Source organism: Cibotium barometz, chromosome 19 (assembly GCF_041138505.1).
Source record: "Cibotium barometz isolate CiBa-2024 chromosome 19, ASM4113850v1, whole genome shotgun sequence".
Taxonomy (NCBI): domain Eukaryota; kingdom Viridiplantae; phylum Streptophyta; class Polypodiopsida; order Cyatheales; family Cibotiaceae; genus Cibotium; species Cibotium barometz.
In genome coordinates, this window is record NC_141064.1 from 50,178,106 (window position 1) to 50,200,835 (window position 22,730).

The following is a 22,730-nucleotide window of genomic DNA, read 5'->3' on the forward strand; positions in this document are numbered from 1 at the left end:
TGCAACAAATGTACTTCCACATTCATGAAGTCAGTCAAGAAGATTCCCAACAGCCCATACATTACTCCATACATGGTTTCAAAGAAGAAACCTTTAGGTAGGATGATTTGTAATGAAAGGGGCTTGGGTTTGAGCATAAGGGGAGCCCATGGGCATGGATATGGCCGGGGGCCCAACATTAATAAGTGTGAAAAGGTGGGCAAGTATATAAGTGAACAAATTGTAATTAGGGACATCTAATCATTTTGGCTAATCAAGTCATACTTCTTGGAGCTCCAAGCTTCTATGGCTATGGTGGTACTCCCTTAAGTGCATGTGGTACTCCCTTAAGTGCATGTGGTACTCCATTATGAGTGCATTCTCTTTCTTCTCTCCCCATCATTACAGAGTCTGCTTGGATATTTGTTCACCTTGGAACCAAGTTCGAGTACCACCTTTAAAGGGAGCCCACTTTGAACATTTCTTCACCTTAGAACCAAGTTCGAGTTCCCTCTCTGCTGGGGTATTTTGTTTCCATAAATTGAAACTTTATCTATAAATAACTGGGTTTGCCTACCTAGGAGTCACATTTTAGTGTGCTTTAGTATTCTTTCATTTATGGTAAACTTCTTATTATATGTGAAAAATGTCTAAATATAGTAAGTTTAGGCAAGAAGGATCATCAAAAGTTTAGTGGACTCGTGAATCAACATGAACCAATTTTGGGTAAATTTCGAGCTCAAATCACTATGCCTTCTCACTAATGATGGGCGTCTTAAAGGTTTCACATTATAGCATAGCATGAATCTTACATGTAATGGCTACCATCATTCGTATATAGAATGTCAAAGAATAAAGAATCAACGAGAAGAGAAAGGTTATTTGCACCTATAGCACAATTTATTCACATGTGTGCTTCCGTAGTTGCCTTCAAAGCCTCTCCGTCTTTTTGGTGTTGAGACCAAATCTCTTGCTCTTCATGTTCCATGTTCCATTTTTACATATGTAAAGAACCCTCAACAAGGGCTCCCCACCCTTGCTTTTTTTTTTCTCCCAAAAAAAGAGCTTTAGGGCTCCCACACTTATTGTTTTTTTTTCTCCCAAAAAATAGAAGAACAATAGTCGTTGCCAACTTGTGTCATACTCGCCAAGATAGACGAGAAGAGGCTCTCCAAGATAGACGAGAAGAGGCTCTCCAAGATAGACGAGAAGAGTAGACACTAAAGATGCATCAAGGCTTCCCAAGATAGCTAAGGAGGCTCCCCATGATAAAAGATTCCATAAGAAAGAAGAGTCTACATAAGAGATAGAAGAGGCGTCAAAATTGGTATAGAGGAGCCCATTAAGAAAGAAGGGGAATGTAAGCAAGAATAGAGTGCTTGATAATCTACTCCTAGGCACAGCTTCATCAAGATCCAAGTAAGAAGAAACCTCAAGAAGGAGGTGATGTCTTAGCCACCAAAGTTTTAAGTTTCAATTGAAGAGAAGGTAGCAACCTGACATCTATAGAGGTAAAGAGAAGGTAAAGAAGATGTGTTAAAACTCAAGGCTTGACTTAGAGAGAAGAAAAGTTTTCCTAGCTATTTGAGACTCCAAGCATGAAACAAGAAATGGTGAGTACCCTCACAAGCATTGGTGAGTACCCTAAACTAGTTATTGAGAAGCATATATATCTAAAGGCTTGTTATGGCTCACCCTAACCCTCCTTGAAACACATCCAAAAAGAGATTACCTGGTGAACCGCAACTATCGTGAGGATCTTTCCAATGGCTGAACTCGTAACCCTTGAGGTCTCCAAGCTCTACAACGCCTTGAGAAGTAATTCCACCATGTCTCCCGGAGTGTTGTCACACCGCCGCGTTGCACTACGGGTCCTCGTCCTTCCTCTCACCTCACTTCACTCACACACACTCACTAGCATGCATTAGGGAGAGAGATTGGCAAGAGGATTAGCAAGAGCAACACTCAATTGCACAATGGGAGAGTATGTTGTATTATGAGAATATACATGGCCATAAGTGTTCACACTCACTTAAACTATGGTCGGCCGAGCAATTTAGGCTTATAAGAGGCCTAATGCTATTACAATGACTACTCTCATAATATATCCATGAAGTACATCACTTAGGACTTCATCCTAACTTGCTACCACACGCTCTTGAAGCAGGAATTGCCATAAATACTCCGTCACACCATTACGGGCGCCTGTCCAAGTTGTAGCTTTGGACACTATTGCTTTATATCTTGAATGTATGACCCTTTGGTGTATCTATCGTGACTCCTTGATGTAAGATAATGGCGGTAGCTCTTGTTAATCCTAGAATTGGATTAACAAGGCTAGGGATCAACACATGAAGAAGGTGGACCTAGTTACACCCCAAGGAACACCACTAGTGATAGGAGAGACTCTAGGGAAGAGGTTTAGGAAAGGACAGTCCCTAGTGAATTTGAGACAATCCCAACTAGCCCCATGCCAATGATAGATGTCTACATGCCATGGGAGATGGTAGGGTCTGAAAATAAGAGAACAATAGCCCTACTTTCTCTCATAAGCTCACTGTTAAAACCACTCCAATTAACACAGTCTCGTGTGTCCGTCCTACAGTAAGGCCTACCATAAGGCAATCATAAGGTGCTTCACCATCTTACTTTTCCTTAGTGGAAGCCTATGGTTTGTAATATGGCAATAGAATATATAAAGCAGCCTTACATCTACTGGGGAATTCAATGCCTTTGTGTATATACTTGCTTAAGGCGGCATAGTGGCCATGGACTATGTTTAAGTTATGGTCGACCAAATGTGAACACTAACAATTTGTATATAAGGTAATTTTTGACATAAAGCAATACACAATCATTCCCCTTGCAATAGAATACTTGTGATCTCTCTACCCTCTTCTCCCTAGTCTCTTGCTTGTGTTTTGTTGAATCCTTACATAGATAGATGGGTGCATGTGCATGCTTGGGTAGGAATGTTTATAGGATCTCCCTCTCATGAGCTTGCCCTCATTCGCCCTCTTGGATTATTGATCCATAGTATAGGAATCATATTCTTGCCTCCATCTAGGTGATTAAAGCTCTTCCTCCACACCCCATGGCTATGAGAAACTCTCCGATGTGACAACATAGTACAGATACATGGCTAGCACACTCACAACCGAGAAGTTACATTCCATGGCTCAAAGGCAAATCTCCCAAACGAGACATGTTTTGACAAGGCTAGGTGAGCTTTTACTTGAACATATTTGGCAATGCCCTCAAGGAGTAGTTTAAGGGAATTTTCGATCCATCCCAACCTATTAAGACTACCTATTGAGACTATCTCAATGTTGATTAGGAGATCACACTCCAAAAGACATCTGATTTTGGAGCCTCATAAGTTTTTTTTTTCAACCTTGTTTGCATTAGTTTTAGGACATTCAATTTGCAGGTTTTGGAAAGAGAAAACCATGTTTTTCTTGGCCATTTACATAAGGTCTAAACTAAAAAGGCTTGGATTTTGTTGCATTAAGCCAAGGGGTTTCTTATCCTTTGTGATTAGGGGTGTGATCCACTCTAAAAACATTTTTTAGATGCTCCAATCTTGTGGGTTTTGTTGCATTAAGCCACTGGATTTCTTAGCCTTTGTTTAGGGGTGAGATCCACTCCAAAAACAATGGCTAGAAGGTCCAATCTTATGGATTAGGCTGTGGAAGTTGTTTTCTTTTTCTTGTTCATGCATTGCATACTTCGGGTAGCAAAGAACAACTATACATACAACAAAAAAATAACATTAAACATTTTCACTTCCATAAATCCCCTACTTCTGAAACAGGTAGGTGAGACTTTACAAGTCTTCAAGGCGGTGTTAGTTGCCTAGTACAATATTAGGTGTAGCTACCACTAGGCTCACGTAATGTCGGCTCACATCACGTCTTAGACTAGGGTCACCTAATATTTGTTCAGCCCCATGTCATGTCTTTGCAGGCTCATGTCACGTTTGGTTTTCAACGCGATTGTGGGCTCACGTGTGACAACGAGCCAAGTAATTGGCGCAATTCTTTTCCTTCATCGCTTGGACTTGTTTTGGAAGTGTTTAACATTTATAAAATGTACCGGCGTCAAATTCCAAGGAAAAACACTTATCCTTATGAGCACTTAAAGACCAATTATTTCTCATAAATCCTATCATAGGTATGGGCCCCCACTTTCCACCTAGAAATCAAATTCGTGTGAGTCTCACCAAACCCGCATGAGCATAGAAAGCCACAACTAAATGTGATGTGAACCCAACCAGTTGTGATGTGGGCCCACTAGATTCGCGTGAGTCTAGCTTCCCAAACCCATGTGTGAGTCATAGTTAGATGTGGCGTGAACACACCAAATTTGCATGAGTTTAGCTCACTTGAGCCACGTAAGCCGAGCAAGTCATAGCTAGACATGACGTGAGCCCACCAAATTTGCATGAGTCTAGCTCACATGACCCACGTGAGGCTAGCAAGTTACGACGACTAGACATGGCATGAACCTAGCCAATCATTTGGTGATCCCATCAAATTTGTGTGAGCCTAACTCACCACATGCCCATGAACCACCAGACGTAACATGAACCCAACCATACATGATGAGAAAAAAAAACTAAAAAACATTCGTTTTTTGCAACTTGTGCAATCCCTATTCCTTAACACGTTACTTTCTAATAATGTTATCGATAAACTTGAACTGGTTTACCCAACTACCAACAACCACATAGGGACCGCTAGAAGTCCGCTCACGTGAGACTCTATGTGTATCAACCATACATCCACAAACACATCTAGCCTTCAGCCCCATCAAATGACCAGCACTCAACACGTTGCTTCCCTGATAAGAAGGCAAATTTCCTTCAAGTCCACCTCTAACAAGGAGCCTTGAGAAGAAATGAGCAAGTAAATGGAGAGACTTGGGTGGAGGAACCGAAGATCCCATAAAAACAGGAGGTGCCACGGTCCTTTAAGCGTTAAATTCACCACCAGGCTCAGTGAAAATGGTGTTCAATCGTCCCATCTTTGGGTGGACCTCTGGAGTGTAAGAGCACAACCAAGACCATCAAGGTTCGCCCTAGCCTAGAAGTACTCAATCCATGTCAGACACTTTTTCAAACCCTTGGCATCAACCCCAAGTTGAGAATGCCCCCTACTGGCCTCTACCAAGTGACCTCACTAACCCCACTCGACAATGAAGATGAATCTCTTTCTTGCAACACCATCAAGGGTAGACATACCCACAAGGCAGCCCCCAAATCACTCCACAAGCTCACATAGTGCAAGCCAACACAGCACCACCTCTCAAGGGGAGTCTACTTTGGACATTTTATCACCTTGGAACCAAATTGGAATACCACCTTTAAAGGGAGCCCACTTTGAACATTTCTTCACCTTAGAACCAAGTTCAAGTTCCTCTCTGTTGGGGCATTTTGTTTCCATAAATTGAAACTCTACCTATAAATAACCGATTGGAGTTGCATTTCAATCTGCTTTAGTATTCTTTCATTTTTTATAAACTTACTCTAAATATAGTAAGTTTAGGCAAGAAGGATCATCACAAGTTAAGTGGACTCGTGAATCAACACGAACCAAGTTTGGGTAAATTTCGAGCCCAAATCACTTAGGATGCCTTCTCACTACTGGTGGGCGTCCGAAAGGTTTGTGGTCAAACTCACTGCTATGAAGTTCAAATGATTAAGCTTTGTATTTGCTATGTGGCCATTTACATCTTTCCCAGCTACACAAAACTTTAATCGTAATTTTACAAAAGAATGAAGTGTGGCCATTATCAGCTGCAACATAAAAACTTTAATTTGAGAGCTTTATCTTTGCAACCATGAAATGATGTTCAAGGTATACTGAATGTTTTCCTCTTGAAAATCTCTGTATCTTGCAACCATGAAGGGTTCAAGGTATACTGGATGTTTAAGATCTATTTCTCTTGAACATCTGTTGGTAAATTCTCCTCGGAGAAGGGTTATTGCAAATGAGTATCGACCTGTCATAAGATTAGGGTTGTGCTTCTGCAACACCAAAACCTGGAGACCTGAGATGGAAAACAAGCGGCAGATGTCAAATGCTGACTACATAACAGTAAGTAGGACACGACAAAGCACAGCATTCCACCATAACATAAGAGAACCTGGTTTCCACAAGGAAGCACTACCTGCATAGATGAGACTCATTTAAAAACGCGGAGTAAACCCAGACCCAGTGCAATCACAGATACAATTGTACCTGCAGAACATTAGAAGAAATTTTGTAAAGACAATGTTTGCAACAGATGGGAAATTTCCCTAAAGAAGACGGCCAAGAAGGCAAAAAAAAAAAACTCCAAAAACCATGAAATCGTATAAGTTTGAAAAGAGGAATATGTATCTAGCGATTATTTCTCTTAGTTTAATTGCTCTTAAGTCTGAAGGAGAATGCTAGGCTTAAGATCATTCTAATTTCCCCAAGTGTCATAAATCAAGACCACTTTTGGAGTGCAATAAGCTGAATAAACTCAGAGCACGGAAGTGTCAACCCTGCCAAAACAAGTAGTTTATAAACAGCAGAACGAGGCTTTGGTAGTTAGAAACAAACCTAAACAATATTTGATGACTTCGTACTTTGATGCCTCCAGTTGCATCTTCAAAGCATGTATTTCCTGCTTATGAGGGGTAGTTGCTTGATTGAGAATAAACTTGATGAAAGGAAGACAAACCACATCAAACCAAAAAGGGGTGTGGACCGTATCTAGTCCTCACCTTGTTAAGTTTGTTAGTTAAATTGGAGGTCTCTGCATTTTGATTTGCCAGTTCTTCACTCATTCTCCTGAAAGAAGGCAAACCAACCTAACAAATCTACCAGTCCACTTCAAACTCCTCCAGATTCCTAGAAAATTGATTTTGTATGTTTGATAAGCTGCCATATTAGCTAAAAGCTGATACCTTACCCCCGTTCTAGGTTCAGATCCAGGCGTTGGCCTGCTGAAACTTTCTCCATCTCATACCTGTAGATGTATGGAATCTAGTGACTGTTACAGGAAATAAAAAGTGACAATCTAGCTCATGTATATTGAGAGAAAGTGGATCCAAGTTGAACCTCATTTCACTGCGTAATTTGTCAATATCAGTCCTTATCTTTTCTGTCTCACGCTGTATGATTGAAACCCTTTTCTCCTGCATGCCCCGAGCAAGTAAGGCACATAAATTTTGACAGTTAGAAATGCTAACTAACTATTCATCTACATTAACATTGCATGGAAAAATGGTTTAATGGTTAAAACGAACTGTTTAAGGCAAACAATTGAAAAAACCATTTTTAAGATCAAATGTGAGCTATTACAGGAAGCAAGGGTTTGCTAGCCAGCAAGCATGTAAACCTGTCCCAGTGATCTGGCCCAGCAAACCAGCTTTGCGAGGCTATATACAGCCTCCCCAGCCCTCATTTATACATCCCCACATGCGCGATTTCCAGCCTCCTTAGTAAATCTTAGCCCCATTTCAGAATGAAACAACTCTTAGCAGCTAGCAACCCCCTTCCACACTAGCCGTTCCCAATCATAACCTGGTCTTTCATCTTGTCACATGCACCCTCTGTACTAGGGTGTCATATGATTGATGCACCGGAGAGACTTGTCAAAAGTGCGCAGCGGAAAGCATGAGACATAGGCACAAAGAGAAAGAAAACGAAATCTGCATAATGATGAAGAAGCAATGATACAAACAGCCCTGTGTAAGGGGTGGTCCTCGTAGGTGAGGGCATGATGAACAACTACTCCCGTCAGGGAGGACCTGGGCCTGGAATCCCTTGTCAAGGTGTCTACAAATGAGTAAGAGCCTGGCCTTATATAGCCCCTACTGGAGCTGGCCGACTTGCTCTAAAAAAGACCCACGACTAGAAAATAATAAACATGTGAATATGGGTGGCCAACCCTACAACCAAGGACCTTGACCAGAGGGAAAAATATGGTGCTGCCCGGGATAAATCTAGGCACCCCTGATACACAACTTGGGCACACTACTAGGAGATGAATAATGCTAACACCCCCTCTCAGATCCTGGGAGAGAAACCAGTCGAAGGAGCTGGAAAAGGAAACCTCCAAAGCAAGTCGAGAAGTCGATCTGCTTCCGCCTCTACCACTTACTCCAAGAAACTGCTCCCGATCCAAAAATCCAGCAAAATCCAAAAATGAAGCACCAGATGTCCATATCTCAAACCCAATCTGTATCACACCAGTCCACACAATGTGCTCCCTCTTCAACCCAAAAAAGCATGTCGTCTGACTCTCTACCTCCAAGAAAAAAGGCTGCTCCTTAGAGAACACTGCCAAACTGTCTCCCTGTTGGCACCCCCTCTAGACAGCCTAGAGGCCCGCAATGTCTACATTAGCCCTGGTACTCAAGCCTCCAACTCTGAGCTTGTTGAGCACCAATCTCTATATACAAGGTTTCCGGATCTTCATGTAACACACGGAAGCTCTGGGGGTCTTCTTTCAGCCCTAAACACTATTGGAAACATGCTGATGCAAAACGCAGACATGAAGAGAGAGTAGAGATTTCCACTCTGGGTCCTCCACCTGCTATACAGATATGTCCACGTGGCATCCAAGTGCGGGATGCACGTGAGCAATCTGTTTTGTTCCAAAATGACGAAGTCTTCACTGAATTGCGAAAGCGTTCTTGTGGTGGTATCTTCTTTGTTGATCTCTCCTTCCATGACTTCTTTGTAGCTTTCTGAAGAAGTCTCTCTTAACATTGTGGAGGCTTGGGTGATTTTTCCTAACCACAATTTTACCACCTACGGGATGCTCTCACTTTTGGGTAGCTAAGTTGGGTCACAACCTACAGCTCTGATACCAATGTAGCATCCAATAGGTTGACCGTCGTAACACGCAACAAAGCCTTCTTTAAACTTGTGAGTCTTAAGAGAGAAGAGTATAGAGAGAGAGAAGATGATAGCCAACACCAGATTGGTCCCAATTATCCACTGAAGGGCCCCCTCTACAAGCAGAAGTATTTGCTTGTATTACTTTGGAGAACTTTGTACAATGATGAGAATGATGACTCTGGACTGCCCAATGCAAGGACGAGGAAGAGCAAATGCAAGCTGAACCATATGCTAAACCAGTACCACTATAGAAGACTCTATGAAGCCACTCATGCAAATCCAAAACTGTTGAGGATATGCACATATGTTGGCTGAAGATGAGAGGATCTTTTATGCTGCCTCGGACTAAAGCACAGAGTGCTTGAGGCTCTTTGTATGCTCCTAGAACCCAAGGGGATCTCAAGCACACATGTTCTCTTTACATGCTTTGCTGAAATCTTATGAATGATGTGATTTATGCAATAATCTATGGGCTGCTTATATGAGTTTTTGCTCATGGTCGGTTCATGCATGCTGATGTCGCCTAGGATTAAAAGTCCTACGACTGCTGAAAATAAGCATTTAATGCTAGGTTTGCTCACGAGATTGTGCCCAAGGACGTTCACACCTAGCCAATGTAGTTACTTGTTAGAATTGTGCATCCCAGTGTTTTGGGGCTTTAACCATTTATTTGACATTTTATTGTATTTCTCCTATTTATTTGTCCTGTGAGCAGTTGGCCAGCCCTAGAGGCAGTCGGCCAGCTCACTCATGCACTATCTAAGGAGTTCCCCATTATTCACTCCTTCATCCATTTCCCTTGCACATAGTTCAACACTCAGTTGCTCGCCATTGCCATTGTAAAGCTTTACTGCTGTTATAAAAGGTGATCTTGTCCAACTCTCTCATTCTCCTTTGCACTCCCTCGTATGTTTACTGTTTATGCTTCCACCTGTGCTATCTCCTTCATGGTATCATACGCTTAGGTCCAAGCTGCTCCAAACTCTGCAAATCTGCCCACCTTTCCCTCCTTTTGCTGTGTGTTTTTCTCCACATCTCTCCCAGCTGCAGATCTGTGACAACAAGTGGCTGCATTTCACAACAGTGCTGCGTTTTTAGGTCCAGCCAGCCGGCTGTTTGCTGCAGACCAGTTTTGGTGGCTGCATTTTCTCCTACAGAGGCAATCCGGCCAGTTCACTTGGTTGTGTTTTCTTCTTCAGAGGTAAAAGGTGGAGTTGTGGCTGTGTTTTCTGCACCGGCATCTGTTTTTGGTGAGTTCTTTGCATTTGGTGGTGCCAGACAAGTGGCCCTACATTGTCTTCTTCCTCCACGAGTCCCTGCCCTTCCAGTAGGAGATTGCCGGTGGATCTTGGACTGTTTTGCTGCTGTCCCGCCTCTTTCTCTCTACGGTTTGAGAGGGGGGGCTGATTGTTCCCGGTGCCTCGCTTCATTGGAAAGCACTTGAGAGAAGTGTTTGAGAGCTGAGATTTGTTCTTTGCTGATGTGGATATGGCTCCCCCCTTACGAACAAAGATGACAAGTTGAAAGGACCCAACTACGCTCATTGGAAGCTTCAAATGCGGGTCTCGTTCATCCACAAGGGTTTGTGGGACATTGTTCAGGGCACTGAAAGGAAGCCCGAGTGTCCTCAAAACTCTAGGAGGTGGACTCAAGATCAGGAGGATGAATTTGCTATGGAATTACAAGACTCGGAGAATCGAGACTCGAAGGCGCATTCTATGCTTGATCACAGCATAGTCACAAGGAACGGAAGGGACGGACGGACGGACGGTTGGAACGGAGGGACGGATCAACAACGGGGACGGCGGGGGAAGGTCGGACGTTCCCTTGGAGGTGTCCCTCACAAGGGACGGCGGCAGGAACGGGGATGGCTATGGGGGACAGCACTGTGGGGGGACGTTATGCACAGTCCGACTGTTTTTTTTTTTTGCCCGTTTCTAGCCGTTTGCCTTGGCCATTTATGGCTATTTGGCTTGGCTATTTGGGGATGCCTTGAGCCATGAGGCTTGGCCTTTGAGGCTTGGCCCTTGAGGCTTGGCCCTTGGCCCTTGGCCCTTGCCTCTCTCTTGCCTTGGCCTTTAGGCTTGGGGCCTTGGGCCTTGAGGCTTGGCCCATGCCTCTCTCTCTCTTGCCCTTGCCTCTCTCTCTTGCCTATCTAATATCTATATAAGAACAAGGCTACAAGGCTACAAGGCACACACACACCCCTTCAAGTTTTCAACTTTCAAGGCTTCAAGGCTTCAAACTTCAGAGTTCAAGCAACTCTCTCTCTCAACTTTCAAGCCTCAAGCCTCGAGCTACACTCTATGAGTGTATCTACTCTCTCTAGTCTCTCTCCCTCAAGCCTCATTTTGATGTACTTCCAAAGTAGAATAAGTGTAGAGTAGAAAAACTTTAAAAAAATTTATTTTTTGAGTGCCGTTCCCTCCCCCGTCCCCGTTCCCTACTTATGGCCGTCCCCCGTCCCGTCCCCGTCCCCGTCCCCCGTCCCTTGTGACTATGCAGAGGAGGTCTCACCGGCAGTGCAAACTCTCACCAATGCTCATCAGGTATGGTCAAAATTGGAGGATCTCTTTGCACGAGATTCATCGATGAGGGCAGTTACCTTGCAGGGACAGCTCTTGTCATGTGCATGAAAGATGCCATGGACATTCTCAGGTGCTGGTCCAGAAGAGGCAGCCAGATAAAGAGTATGAACCAGATAGAGTTAGGATTTTGAGCACAAGATACAGAAGAGGACAAGTGTGGACTCATAGCAAGGCCTGGAGGGCATGAAGAGGGTGTCTTGACAATGCGTTAGAAGCAAAGACATGCTGTCGGCTGCTCACAGAGCTGGTCGGCCGAACCAGAGGACAGGGCAGTAGCAGGCGCATCCTGATCAAGGAAGAAAACCAGTCGGGCAGCGCTGAAGGGGCATTTAAGGCATAAATGACTGGCCAGCAGTTAGCCAGTATACCAAGTGTCCAAGAACCCTATAAAAGGCAAAGTGTGCTCATAGATTGAACCATTCATTCCTTTAGGGAGTGGATCCTTAGGGTCCTTAGTATAGGACAGATTTTGGTGTTTATCACCCTTTTTATGAAGACAGCCTAGGGCTGTAGAGGAGTACCTTTTTGTACTATATAAATATACTGAATTTCCAGCATCTCTCTCTCTCTCTCTACTCTATCTTCATGTCTGCGTTTTGCATCAGCATGTTTCCAAGAGTGTTTAGGCTGAAAGAAGACTCCCAGAGCTTCTGCGTGTTACAGCTCTATGGCTTGTTATTTCCTGAAGGCAATTCAATGCAGTTTTTTCTCATGAAGGCCAAGGTTATCCATGACCAGTTACTGGCTATGGATGCTACTTTGTCCTCTTCTCAGCTGGCTGCTCTTATCCTCACCAAGCTTCCTCGGGACTATGATGTTATTTCTCACTCTTTGCGGTGCCATGTCACATCCACTCAGTTGAATTTTGATGATCTTAGCTCCCTACTTTTGGAGGAGAAGTCCATTCTCATCTCATAGGGTAAGTTGAAGGTGTCAATCAACAATTCTAACTAGGCACTTTCCTCAATTCAGAAGAAAGGTCGAAGTCGTTATTTCTCTTGCGGGAAAAAGGACATCTGTCCAAGGATTGTTTGTCCAAGAAGAAGGACAAGACCAAGGGCAAGGCTTCATCTCAGAGAAAAGGCAAAGACACGACACAAGATAGTGATACAGATTCTAGTACCGCTTCTAGGGCTCCCAGGGCGCTTCCGGCTCAGGAGACCCTTGATGGTATGCTTCTCTAGTACACATACAGTTTGAACTTTGCCCCCATGTGCTTCTAGCCAGAAGAGGCTTGTGGGCAAGAGAGGGAGGGCTGATTACAGCTCCACTTACTGGTGCATGGGGGCCGTGATTCGGAGTTCCAAGCATTAGACATCTGGCAAGACATGGTTATCTTTGGTACAGCAGAGATTCTGAACTGGATCTGTTCCAAGTTCATTGTTCGAGGCTTTTGGGACGTGATGTGTTCCGTCCACTGTTGGGGATTATGGGCGCGGTATGTCCAACAGCTCATCATCTATTTTTGGAGTTCACTGCACACTTGTGTAGGAATTCGTAACCAAGCAAAGTTCCTTGCTGTTCGTGGTGACATCTTGCTTCGAGGAAACAGGTTGGTGGGTGCTCTCTCCGAGGTGATTCCAGTATTCGCGGTGCTGGAGGGTCCATGGTTGCATCTTCATCGATTTATCTTCTTCCGACTCTTGCACACTATGAGCTGCAGAGGGGGTGTTAGAATTGTGCATCTCAATGTTCTAGAGCTTTTACCATTTATCTGACATTTTATTGTATTTCTTCTATTTATTTGTCATGTGAGCAGTCGGCCAACCCTAGAGGCAATCGGCCAGCTCACTCATGCACTATATAAGGAGTTTCCCATTATTCACTCCTTCATCCATTTCCCTTGCACATAGTTCAACACTCAATTGCTGGCCATTGCCATTGTAAAGCTTTACTACTTTTATAAAAGGTGATCTTGTCCAACTCTCATTCTCCTTTGCACTCTCTCATATGTTTACTGTTTATGCTTTTACCTGTGCTATCTCCTTCAGTTACACCGCCCAACTGCATTGCAGCTACTACAGGCAAAGCCAACTGCCATGCATCAACAATCTTAAGATATTGACTCCCCAAGAAAAGGGATGTCTAGAAAATGTCAAAGAAAGTAGTTGGGTTGGTGAAATCTTCAAGTTGGAGGTGCAAACACATAGGGACACACCTTCCGCCTGTTGCCCATGCACGTCACTTGCATATTTCACTATGGGCATCACATTTTTTTTCATATATCACATCTCACAACACACACAACCACATGCACCTACACAACCACATGCACCTGCAGCTAACCTCATCAACACCGACCCTCCAAGTACATCTCTGAATGGAGACCATGACGGACGTAGGCCTAGCCCGTGGTACGACCCATCGTCTCAAGAACCCTCAACCTTGCACGTACCTCCAACGAGATTCAATGCATGCATCCTCTGCTTCAAGTCCAATTCTACACCAACAAAACCTCCCTTGGCCAACGTATTCGCCACGAAGACGCCCAATCTCTAAGCATTAGGCTATGAGCTCAAGGTATAATATCATGTTATTAGAGTGTGCACAGGTAGAAGTATAAAAGAGAGAGAGAGAGAGAGAGAGAGAAAGAAAGATATATCAACATCTACAAGAGACCAAAGTGGCCTATGGGACAAAAGTACCAATACATCCAAAACTCAAGGAAACTAAATGTCCCGAGTAGAAAATGAAAAGCATAAACTTAAAACAACTAGCTATAACATGTGGCCAAAGAGGAACTAGTGGCTTGATACAACTGCCAGAAAAAGGCACATCTGATAAAAGTGTGGAACCGGAAAAATGGTAATGATCAAGTTCTTATATTAGCATGAGGTTTTACAAAGGGGGTACAGCAGCCAACAAATGGGCATTAGTACATATACGCTGGGATGGATGATTAATACAAGGGGAGAGGGGTCTTTATATGGGCATAGGACAGGATTGCCCTACTCACATGAGGGCTAGTTCCCACACTAGACATGCACAAATTCTAACAATGTCACCTCAATAAGATCCGTACTGCCATCTGTCCATGCAAATCATTCCATGGTGGTCCTCACACACTCATATTCCACCAATCACAGGGTGTGGACCGCTTCTACCAATAACTATCTAATTTCAAAGGATCCCAACCATTTCCACAACAAAAAGTGCACTCACATGACGAACTTCATCGCCTATGCCTTTCATGCCACCTCGACAAGTTGCCTGCAAGCTGCCACCAAAGCTACCCAAAGCTTCTCACTAATATACCCAACATTTGGTTGCGCATCAATCCCAAATCATACCATTTAACCTCGCATGCGAACTTCATGGTGGTCCTCGTACTCATAAGCTTCTCACTAATATGCCCGACATTTGGCTGCGCATCAGTCCCAAATCATACCATTTAACCTCGCGTGCGAACTTCGTGGTGTAATATGGACCATCCACACCTTTCCATCCCGGAAACAACTTCACCACCAACTTGGGTAACACGAGAACGCAGTCACCATTAGGAAGGGGGTTATGTTAACCACTCCGTAAGTTAACATGGTTTCACCCACCCGATCTACCGCTTTGCCATCTTACCCGCTCGAACGGTGACTTATCTTTTGTAAGATGGCACTGGAACATATAAAGCAACCTTACCTTGTGCTTAGTGTCAAATAGGAAAAGTCTAAAGACTTAGTGTACATACTTGCTTAAGACTAGTAATAGAGGTTGGACCATTTTTAGGTTTGGTCGGCCTAGTGTGAAAACTAGTCAATTGTTTATAAGTCATTTTTGTCAATAAGCAATTTCTTTACACTAGTTTACTTGTGAGCTCTTCCCTTCCATCTTCTTGCTTGTTTGCATGCTATTGGATTCTTACACACTCAATAGATGCTTGTTTGAATGGGCTTGATTGTAGGCAATTCAATTTCAAAGATCTGGCAAACTCTTTGTAAACATTTCATCTTTATAATTTATATAGATTAGATTAAGAGAAGCAAGTGAAGCGTTGTCAATCAGTTTCTCTCTTCTTATTTTTTGTATACTTTCAGTTTTGTGCCTTAAAGTTGCTTCAAAATTCACGCTTTTATATTGCTACATACAAAAAAAAGAGAGAAAATTTCACCAACATGGTTCAATATATAGATGTAGACAAAGGTTTGCATGATGCTTTTGAAAAATCTTGTCCAAATGGTCCCTTATATGCAGTAAAGGGATATATAAGGTTGAGCTACAAGTCAATTCAAGGATAATGTCATGTGCATGCATGCACATGGACATGCCTAAACCAAGGCTAATCCCTGATGGGTTGCAAATAGACATTAGACAAGGGCACTAGCCAGGCTCAAGTTATGGAAGGCAGCCCAGAGGTCTCAGAACCAGTCAACCATCGCCCGTGTCTTGATCTTTTGGTGCTGTAGTGACCTAGCAACATTGTATCAGCATCAAGCTGAGCTATGTTAAGTGATGTTGGTGTCCCAAAAGAAGTGCACAAGTCCAAGGAGAGAAACTCAGCATATGTCAAGACCCCCAAAAGCTGGTTGGGTCAAACAAAACCAAGGGGAGGAATTCATGAGAGTTGGTAGCCAGTTGGGGCTGCACCAGAAGCTTTTATGGAGCACTCCAAGGGATGAAGTTCATCCAAGAGGTGAAGCCAAGGATGCCATGATCAGTTCCAAGAAGAAGGATTCATGTTTGTGTTTAGGGACAAGGCAAGAAGGCAAGGGGACAAAGTGAAACAGATGCACAAATCTCTACATCAAATTTGAGTGGATTCAGAGACCTAAGGCAAGGTTTTTAGTGAAAAGGTTGCCAAGAAGGGAAGAATGTCTCAACGTATGGTCTCCCACACTTGCTAGGAAGGGACGAATGCCAAGTGTAGGAGACCATATGTGGAAACAAGGGATAATGACAGTCATCCAGGGTCAAAGATTGGACTCCTGTCATCAAGTTTAGCAGAAGGGGATCTCATGTGCATGCACATGGACATGCCTAAACCAAGGCTAACCCTTGATGGGCGGCAATAGACATTAGACTAGGGCACTAGCCAGGCTCAAGTATGCACCGGAAGGCAGCCCAAAGGTCTCAGAACCAGTCGGCCACTGTGCAGCATGCTTTGTAGGTGGTCAGCAGCAGTTTACAGCAGAATATGGGCCAACTACTGGTCGGCTAGGTTATTGGGTATTTTCTGTAGGCTGACTGCTGGTTGGCCAGCTTAATTGGTGTTTGGGGAGCCTATAAAAGGCTTAGCCATGTGGCCATTCAGTTTATCTCTCTCCCCTATGGAATTAGGTCTAGATTTAGGCTTTTTGTTATCCTTTTTTGGGAAGGCCAAAGGCCACAAAAGATGTGTACCTTTTTATACTGTATGAACATACTGAATACACAGCCATCTCTCTTTCTCTCTCTCTATTCTCTGTATATGCTGAGTGTTCTTGCATCAAGAGTTCCTATGCAGTGCTTAGGGCTGAAGGAAGACTCCCAGAGCTTCCGTATGTGACAGATAACTTGTACTTCAAATTTTGCAATGGCTTTTCATGTGTTGTGTGACGGTAACATGAAAGTGCCTTGCCAATCCAGGCTTAAGTGATGCTTAAACTGGTAAAATACCTGTGAACTTTGAATATCTGCCCTGAGTTTTGACAGAGCAGCTTCCTGTAACATGTCACTCTGTTCACATAACGCAACATAGAACAAGATCATATAAAATTAGACTAAGACTTCAAGCTAACCATGTGCTTGAAAAGACGCATGATTAACCTATCCATAGTGGAACGATGCTTTCTCAGCCTAAGTACGTACGTGAAGGTTGAAAAACTTGACACACCCTTTTTGTAATCAGAAATATACCAAATTATGCATCAAGCCCATGAAAGAAATATTAAATTGTTCATGCACGATATGGTATCTGTAGAATTCACCCCGAGGGTGCTACTAGATGGCAGTTTTTGGTATCCTTGGATATAAATGTTAGAGCCATGGTACCTTTTGAAGGTCGGACTTTGACACGAAAGACTGTGCAACACTTTCCAAGCAGTCATTGAGCACGTCAGTCATCGCTGCAGTGATGGCCTCTGCCTGGTTGACCGTAAAGCCTTGTGCTTCCAACTTTCGGACCTGAAGCAAAGGCACTATAGAGAGGGCTTTAGACCTTACCAGTGTTGAGCATGGGGTCTCTGTCGCAAGCAGCAAAGTAGTACAACCCATGGACTAACCCACAAGGAACACCGTGCGCTCAAAAACACAAAAACAAAGAAGAGGAAACCCTACCAATGCGAGAGTGTCAACAAGTATGACCCTGTTGGCGTCATTTGGGGCAAGCTGTGAGACATGTCTTGTGTAGAGGCCCCTTGATGTGAAGTAGTTCCAAGCAACTGAAGGCCTGCAGTTACCTGAGCTCAGGCCGATACGTTTCTCGAGCAGGAAGGGCCTTTCCAGAGGCTTCGGATCCAAGGGACCTGCAACATGCCCGCAGTACGCACGATACAGCTTTGTTGCCACGCTCCTTGCAGGTGCCGTGCCCATTAAGTTAGGGTTTCAACTCGGGGTCTGTATCAACTCAAGGTCTCAAGTCCAGATCTCAATTCAGGGTTTCAGCTCAGGCACTCAGTTTAGCGTTTCAACGCAAGTGTAGCTTTAGGGCTTCCAACAACATAGGGTTTTCTTTGACGCAGTTAAAGTTCCTTTCAGCAAGCCATTGTAAATTGCACAGACCTGCAGAGTTGATGAGAAATGTTAGGCTAGATCCAAGGAGAACTCTTCCCTTGGGGCGCAACGAAAAGCGGGCAGACAAGTACTTAAATTTGCAGCATCTTTCGCGTTACACATATTTTTCCTCCTTTCTTCGGCTCAAAGGATCTGTTTGCAAGAGGTTGTGCAAGCGTGCGCTCTAATTGTTGTGGGGGACACATGCAGGGAAGGTGGCCTCTCTCTCTCTCTCTCTCACGACTTGGTGAAGGTAGCGTGCGCTTCTAATTCTTTGTCCCATACGTAGAGGTGATGCCAGCAAGAACGAAGCAGAGGACACAAAGCCAAGGGGCAAGGGGAGCGGAGGTGCTCTCGATTGTCAAGGAATGCCTCTCTTTGTGTAATTGGTTGTTGAAATATGGTAACAGTATGTCATCTGTGGGGCACATGTATGTGGGAGCATGTGGGAGCAAGGTAGATGGAGCTTAGGATGTCATGAAACTAGAATGGATGCAAGCTAAGGTTATTAGAGGATGTGAATGGATGAATGTTAAAGGGTAGTCAGTCAAAAAGTAGGCACATGCAAGGTGCAAGGGTGCACAAGGCATATGGGCATTTATGAACACATGGATGGCACAATGGTGCTGCATGGAGCATGTGGATGAGAGCCCTATGAGAGCTATAAATGGATGTAACAAACTCATTCTCTTAATGCAAAAATGTAAGTATGTGATTAGTCCTAACTCGTATCTTGATTATCTTCATTAGTGTTAACACTATGCTCTAAGTATGTCTTCTTTCATCTTTCATCTACCATAGCTTGGTTATGCACTCATACTCTCTTCACATCCACTCTTTTTAACAGAATATTAGAGCACCACAAGATCCTAGGCCTTCCTCAGTATCACTAAGTTGGATTAGGCATGACATTAATCACTAACGCCCTTCATCACCATTGAAGCTATGAGACCACACTCTGCTTATTTGCCTTTCATGGGAGCTATGGTGCACCAATCGACTTGAAAAGTGGTTCAAATTAAAGCTCTCTCTGCCATTTCCAACCTATGCGTACTGCCTGAGGCTTCTCTAGACCGATTTGCCGGGCTACAAACCTGCTCCCCTAAGCCCCCCACAAGCTCCCAAGAGCTTATCTCAAGTGGATGCCCCTATTTCGTGTCATTGCCTTTGAACCAAGGCTAAATTCAATCTTGTCATTAATCTCTAATCCAGATCACTAAACGGGAGGTCGTTGGGTGTGTTTTAAAGTGCATAATCATACCATCATTCATCATTTGAGTTGTCTCTTTCTAAACACTCAAGGCATTACTTGTACTTCAATCATATTGCAAGGATCGTTCACTAGTGCACACTCATGTGCCAAGCATATAGCATTTACACATTAATTTACATTCCAGAGGTTAAGCATCCACAAGCACTCCTTTAATTGGTCAATAGCTCAAGTTAGTGCAAGTATTTCATTTCCATGTACTATAATTCAATGCATTATGCACACACATTGCCAATATGTAAGAGGATTAGACACTACTAAGATACAATAAAAATCTCAATAAGACCTTTCTCATTTAGCCATGGCCATCATTGGGTTAAGTCTTGGGGATAATATCATTCATCGTATCAGCACAACAAGGAGCATGTCAACAAAGCCTAGGATGAGCTAGAGAAAGTATTTGGAGCTAGGCAAAGAATTCAGAAATAAATCTTATGAGCTTGATATGGAGTTAAAAGACTCATTGTGAAGCATGTAGGTAAGATGAAGAGCATTATGATATAGCTTCCAGGTATCAAGGCACCTGTGGATGAGAAAGATGCAATTGCAATCTTAATCAAGAGCATGTCTCAAGAATTTTCTTCTGTGGTAACAATTCTTACTAATCTACCAAATTTTACTCTTGAAGGTGTTGAATCCTCTTTGTCTATGAAGAAGATAAGAAACTAAAAGGTACACGACAAAGCTCAACAAGCAGTAGGGAAACTGCATTCTTTAACAAATCCAATATCAAATGTAACCATTGTGGAAGGATGGGGCATGTAATGGCCCAATGTCGTCATCGAAACAAGCCTAAGCTTGTATGTGATGCATGTGGCCACCTTTAGAAGAATTGTTGGTCAAAGGAGAAGCAACAAAGCAACTTCATGGTGGAAGCAAATCATGAGGATGCTCCACAAGAACACATTTTCTAGGTGTGATGATGTTTTATGTCATGTCTTATGTTGATGTCAACCTTGGGACCGGGCAACCCTTGGTGAAGATGTGCCCATATGTATATGGATGTGATGATGTCTATGTTCATGTCCATGATGTCCTGTCATGTTGATGTAATACCTCTAGCCCACCATCGATGATACAGGCTAACTGATGTATGTGTCTCCATTAGGGGGAGGGGGGGGAGAGGGGGGGGGAGAATGTCATGTCTATGTATGTCACATTACCTTCTTGGGATGAGACCCATTTGAGGGGAGTGTTGAAATATGGTGCCCATCATGTCATGTATGTGGGAACAAAATAGATGGAGCTTAGGATGTCATGAAATTAGAATGGATGCAAGCTAAGGTCATTAGAGGGTGTGAATGGATGAATGTTAAAGGGTAGTCAATGGATGTCATGAAATTAGAATGGATGCAAGCTAAGGTCATTAGAGGGTGTGAATGGATGAATGTTAAAGGGTAGTCAATGGTCAAAAAGTAGGCATGTGGACGGTGCAAGGGTGCAAAAGGCATGTGGGCATTTATGAACACATGGATGGCACAAGGGTGTGAATGGATGAATGTTAAAGGGTAGTCAATGGTCAAAAAGTAGGCATGTGGACGGTGCAAGGGTGCAAAAGGCATGTGGGCATTTATGAACACATGGATGGCACAAGGGTGCATGGAGAATGTGGATGAGAGCCCTCTGAGAGCTATAAATGGATGTGATTAGCCCTAACTCATACCTTGATTATCTTCATTAGTGTCAACACTATGCTCTAACTTCTTCCATATTTCATCCACCATAGACCTCGTTTTCTTTGGTTATACTCATACTCTCTTCAAATCCACTCTTTTTAACACTGGTGAGGATGGACATACAAACATACTGTTATCTGGTCAGTAGAGAGACAAAAGAAGGGGGGGCGAGGAAGGAGTTGAGAGGAGGTCAGAGGGGGCTGAGTGTTTAATGGGATCTTCAAACCTTTGGTAGCTCACCCTTAGAAACTTTAGGGTATATTAATTAATGCCTATATAATATACTCACTTAACTTTGAGTTGGCCAAAAACAATGGCAAGATCTCATATGCATTTGGTCAAAAATAATGACCAAGGTCTTCAATGCATTTGGACAACCAAAATGAACATGTGAACCAAAGAAATGGTGTAGATATTTACCCTCCATAGAACACAAAATTAAGATAGCCCAATGTTTTATTTCCCTTACGAAAAAAAAGACAAGGAGTTCTTGATAGTCTAATATAGATACTACTCTTCTTTCCTTCCCTCTTTCGAAGGGTCAAAGGAGAAGAAATCTCAAGCAACCTTCTTTTTCTGAATGTGCAAATCTTTTCTTCCCTTGTCACTCACATTTAGATTTTCAATAGCCAATGTGAAGAAGCCTTATGTGCGAGCCTTTCAACATCGTTTTCTTTCATTGATGTAAATGGTTTCTAGTTGCAATCCCCCCCAAAAACCAACTCACCCCTTCCCAAGGCTTGTCATTTTCTAAAGAGGAATGGCTTCCCAACAACCTGTGTGTGTGTGTGTGTGTGTGTGTGTGTGTGTGTGTGTGTGTATACCCACACCCACACACATGTATATGTATATGTGAGTGTGAGTGTGTGTGTATACACATATATACGTATATACAAATACACACATATATATATATGTATTGTGTGTGTATACATACATTCATACATACTGTTAACCCAAAGTTAACGAGGATCACCTACATGAATACATACATACATACATATGGACCATCTACATGCATCAAGAACGTCACAATGGACATGTACATTGGCCATGAGTGAAGCTTAGTTGTCTACAACAAGCTAAGAGCATGTAGAAGCACTTGAGAGTCACTAAAGGATGTACACACACACACACACACTGGGCACATTGTTGATCCTTATCTACCCTCAAGTATGTGTTGTCCCACCGAGGTGGGAATTAATAACTCTTTCCACTCATTGTAATTCACGCGTGATTACACTTAGTGATTGCACTTATAATGTATTCAAGGGATAATCGAGCCAAGTAAAAGAGCCAGCATCTACCCACTGTGTGCTTAGACTACCCTAGATATGGTTAGGCAATAAGTTGGGTAGCCCAATTAGTTACTAGGTGTGGACATCCAAGCTTATAACTCTCTTATATATAAGTAAATTTCTCTAATGAGAATTGGAGAATCCCTTGAGTGTGTTAAATGAGAGTGTGCTCTTTCTTCCTTGTGCCCAAGTTCTCTTGCCCTCCTCTTGCCTCTTTGTGTGTATGCTATTACTTGTGTGAGTGTGGGTCTTCCCAAGCTCTACATATATAACTCTTACGGTGACAGTGGGAGATGGGTCTTCTCAAATACTAGTTAGCATCTACGTGGTTGTCTCTTCTCCAAGATGACAGGTCAGAA

The 22,730-nt window shown here is 43.2% G+C and overlaps 1 protein-coding gene across 1 annotated transcript; it reads right to left on the bottom strand.

Annotated features, from left to right (window-relative positions):
• Window positions 1-5,667: 5,667 nt before the first annotated feature.
• Window positions 5,668-18,502, bottom strand: LOC147628715 (protein FMP32, mitochondrial-like). The gene is made up of 9 exons (XM_086813946.1): window positions 17,693-18,502; window positions 17,408-17,539; window positions 17,033-17,092; window positions 7,071-7,147; window positions 6,922-6,978; window positions 6,734-6,800; window positions 6,570-6,633; window positions 6,151-6,221; window positions 5,668-6,030 (listed from the first exon to the last, which is right to left on the bottom strand). Exons 1-8 carry the CDS (start codon window positions 17,945-17,947, stop codon window positions 6,166-6,168), a joined length of 768 nt encoding a protein of 255 aa, XP_086670072.1. The 5' UTR covers window positions 17,948-18,502; the 3' UTR covers window positions 5,668-6,030; window positions 6,151-6,165.
• Window positions 18,503-22,730: the final 4,228 nt, after the last annotated feature.

What these genes read in the sequence shown, in the direction of transcription:
- LOC147628715 (XM_086813946.1), bottom strand. Translation starts at nt 17,947, where the DNA reads ATGGGCACGGCACCTGCAAGGAGCGTGGCAACAAAGCTGTATCGTGCG. An exon ending in CAAAGTCCGACCTTCAAAAG is followed by an intron (nt 17,093 to 17,407) that starts GTACCATGGCTC and finishes TTATGTGAACAG; the next exon opens with AGTGACATGTTACAGGAAGC. An exon ending in AAATTACGCAGTGAAATGAG is followed by an intron (nt 6,979 to 7,070) that starts GTTCAACTTGGA and finishes ATACATCTACAG; the next exon opens with GTATGAGATGGAGAAAGTTT.